The following is a 2,115-nucleotide window of genomic DNA, read 5'->3' as shown; positions in this document are numbered from 1 at the left end:
TGAATGCACAACAGACCTGTACCCATGGGATACAAGGCAAAGAGTTCTAACAGGGGGAAAAGCTTATAGCTGTGTGATTATTTAAAGTGATTATAAACCTATAAATTATAAGTTATAAATGTATATGTATATATCATAAAGTATAAGTATAAATTATGAATTATGAACCTATAAACTATAAATGATGATAAAGATGATTAAAGAAGTAAAAGATTTCTGCAATAAAATTTGAAGCAAGAAATTTAAAAAAGCAAAAAGCTAAAGGAAAAAAATTGAAGTAGACACCAAAATAGAAAAGAACTCTTATGCTCGGGAGGCGGCGGGCAGCGACAGCCCGGGCACGGATACCCTCGGCGCGGGCGGGGACATCACCAAGAGCCTCGACCCCGAAATGGCGTTGCTGGCTGAGCACCTGCTCAAGCCACTGCCCGCAGACAGTCAGATCGAGACCGGGCCCTTCTTGGAGGTGGTGGCCCACCTGCCGCCCTTCTTTGGACTGTGATGGGTCACACTGTCCCGTTCACAAGGTGGGAAACTTGAGCTCCTACGAAGGGCAGTGCCTGAGCCTACCTTGCCAAAGTGAAGGGGGCACAAATCAAGCCTAAGGTCACGTGGGTACCGGCTGCATGGTGCAGAGATCTCTCCTGGGTGATGCCACGCTGGGAAGAAGCAACTCCACCATCCCTCAGAGGCTCTGACCAGTTCGGGAGGGACAGTCTGCTGTCACCCAGAGCCCAGATCTCCCTGAATTCATGTGACCACAGAACCTTCCAGACACCTATAAAGGAATCTTCTTGGCTCCTGAGCACACAGGTTGCCTCGGGTACCGGGTGTTCACGCCAATCAAGGCAGACATAAGTGGTAACATCACCAAAATCAAAGCCGTATATGACACTGACCCAGCCAAGTTCAAGACCCTGCAGAACATCCTGGAGGTGGAAAGGGGATGTATGGAGCGGAGTGGCCCAAAGTTGGGGCCACGCTGGCACTGCTGTGGCTGAAAAGGGGCCTGCGCTTCATCCAGGTGTTCCTGCAGAGCATCTGCGACGGGGACGGGATGAGAACCACCCCAACCTCATCCGAGTGAACGCCAACAAGGCCTATGAGATGGCCCTAAAGAAGTACCACGACTGGTTGGTGCAGAAGATCTTCAAGGCACCCTACAAGTCATACTTCCTTCAGGCGCTCTCCAAGGGGCAGAATGTAACGGAGGAGGAGTTCCTGGAGAAGATCCGCCTCTTCCTGGTCAACTACACAGCCACCATCGACGCCATTTATGACATGTATACCAAGAAACGCAGAGCTGGACTACACCGTGTAGGCGCCAGGACGTACAGCCTGTGTGGGCACAAAGCAACCCCATCACTGTGAATCAGGCTGGGATTCCCAGCCCGTCCCGCCTGGGTCTGCAGGGGGCGGCCTTAGCTTGTTAGAGGTCTTTTTGTTTTCTTGGTTTTTGTTGTCTTGGCCTATTCTAATGGAGCAATAAACACCTTCTGCTCCCTGCACTGTCCCCAGCCGCCCAGGCTGAGCCACCACCCTTCCAGTGTGGCTAAAACCAATTAACGATTTGTCTTTTCCTCTCTACCCAGCTCAGGGGAGACACCTCAGCAGCAAAGGCTCCATCTGGCCTGAGGATGTCTTGGATGTTCGAAGGACAATGGAGTCTGGTTGGAGGCCCTACTGGGGTGTCTGTTTAGAAGGCAAGCTGGCAGGAACCTCACAGGACTCACACATCTGGCATAACCAGCCCTGTTTTTTCTCCCCTCTCCCTCTGTCTTCTGTCAGACAGTTTTTTTTGTTTGTTTGTTTGTTTGTTTTTCCTGAATGTACCAGCCTTTTCAAACAAGCGACTAGGCTCACACAGGTGACCTTAAGTGACTGTATTTGCATTCTTCTGCATAATTACTTTCTTCAGGGTTGTCTCTTCCAACCTAAGAAACTGCCTGTCATGGGAGCCCACCTATTGCGGAGACCCGAGAAACTGCCTCGCTGCCTTAACCGTCCTTCTGGAGCTAAAAGGGCTATATTTTTTATTTAAAGTATTGGGGTTAAACACACCCCGAAAAGAATTGACATATGTTAAAAAAAAGAAAAACCCACTGAGGAACAATT

At 49.5% G+C, this 2,115-nt stretch overlaps 1 protein-coding gene across 1 annotated transcript; it reads left to right on the top strand.

Moving 5' to 3' along the window:
* Positions 1-316: 316 nt before the first annotated feature.
* Positions 317-1,564, top strand: GLTP (glycolipid transfer protein). Its single transcript, XM_080921911.1, is given in 5 exon segments — positions 317-494; positions 814-942; positions 945-1,049; positions 1,052-1,292; positions 1,294-1,564. Coding segments are annotated over 5 exon segments (606 nt in total). The 5' UTR covers positions 317-391; the 3' UTR covers positions 1,322-1,564.
* Positions 1,565-2,115: the final 551 nt, after the last annotated feature.

The sequence above is a fragment of the Micromys minutus genome, assembly GCF_963924665.1.
Source record: "Micromys minutus genome assembly, chromosome: 9".
NCBI classification, from domain to species: Eukaryota; Metazoa; Chordata; class Mammalia; order Rodentia; family Muridae; genus Micromys; species Micromys minutus.
This window is presented reverse-complemented; position numbering and strand designations above follow the sequence as displayed.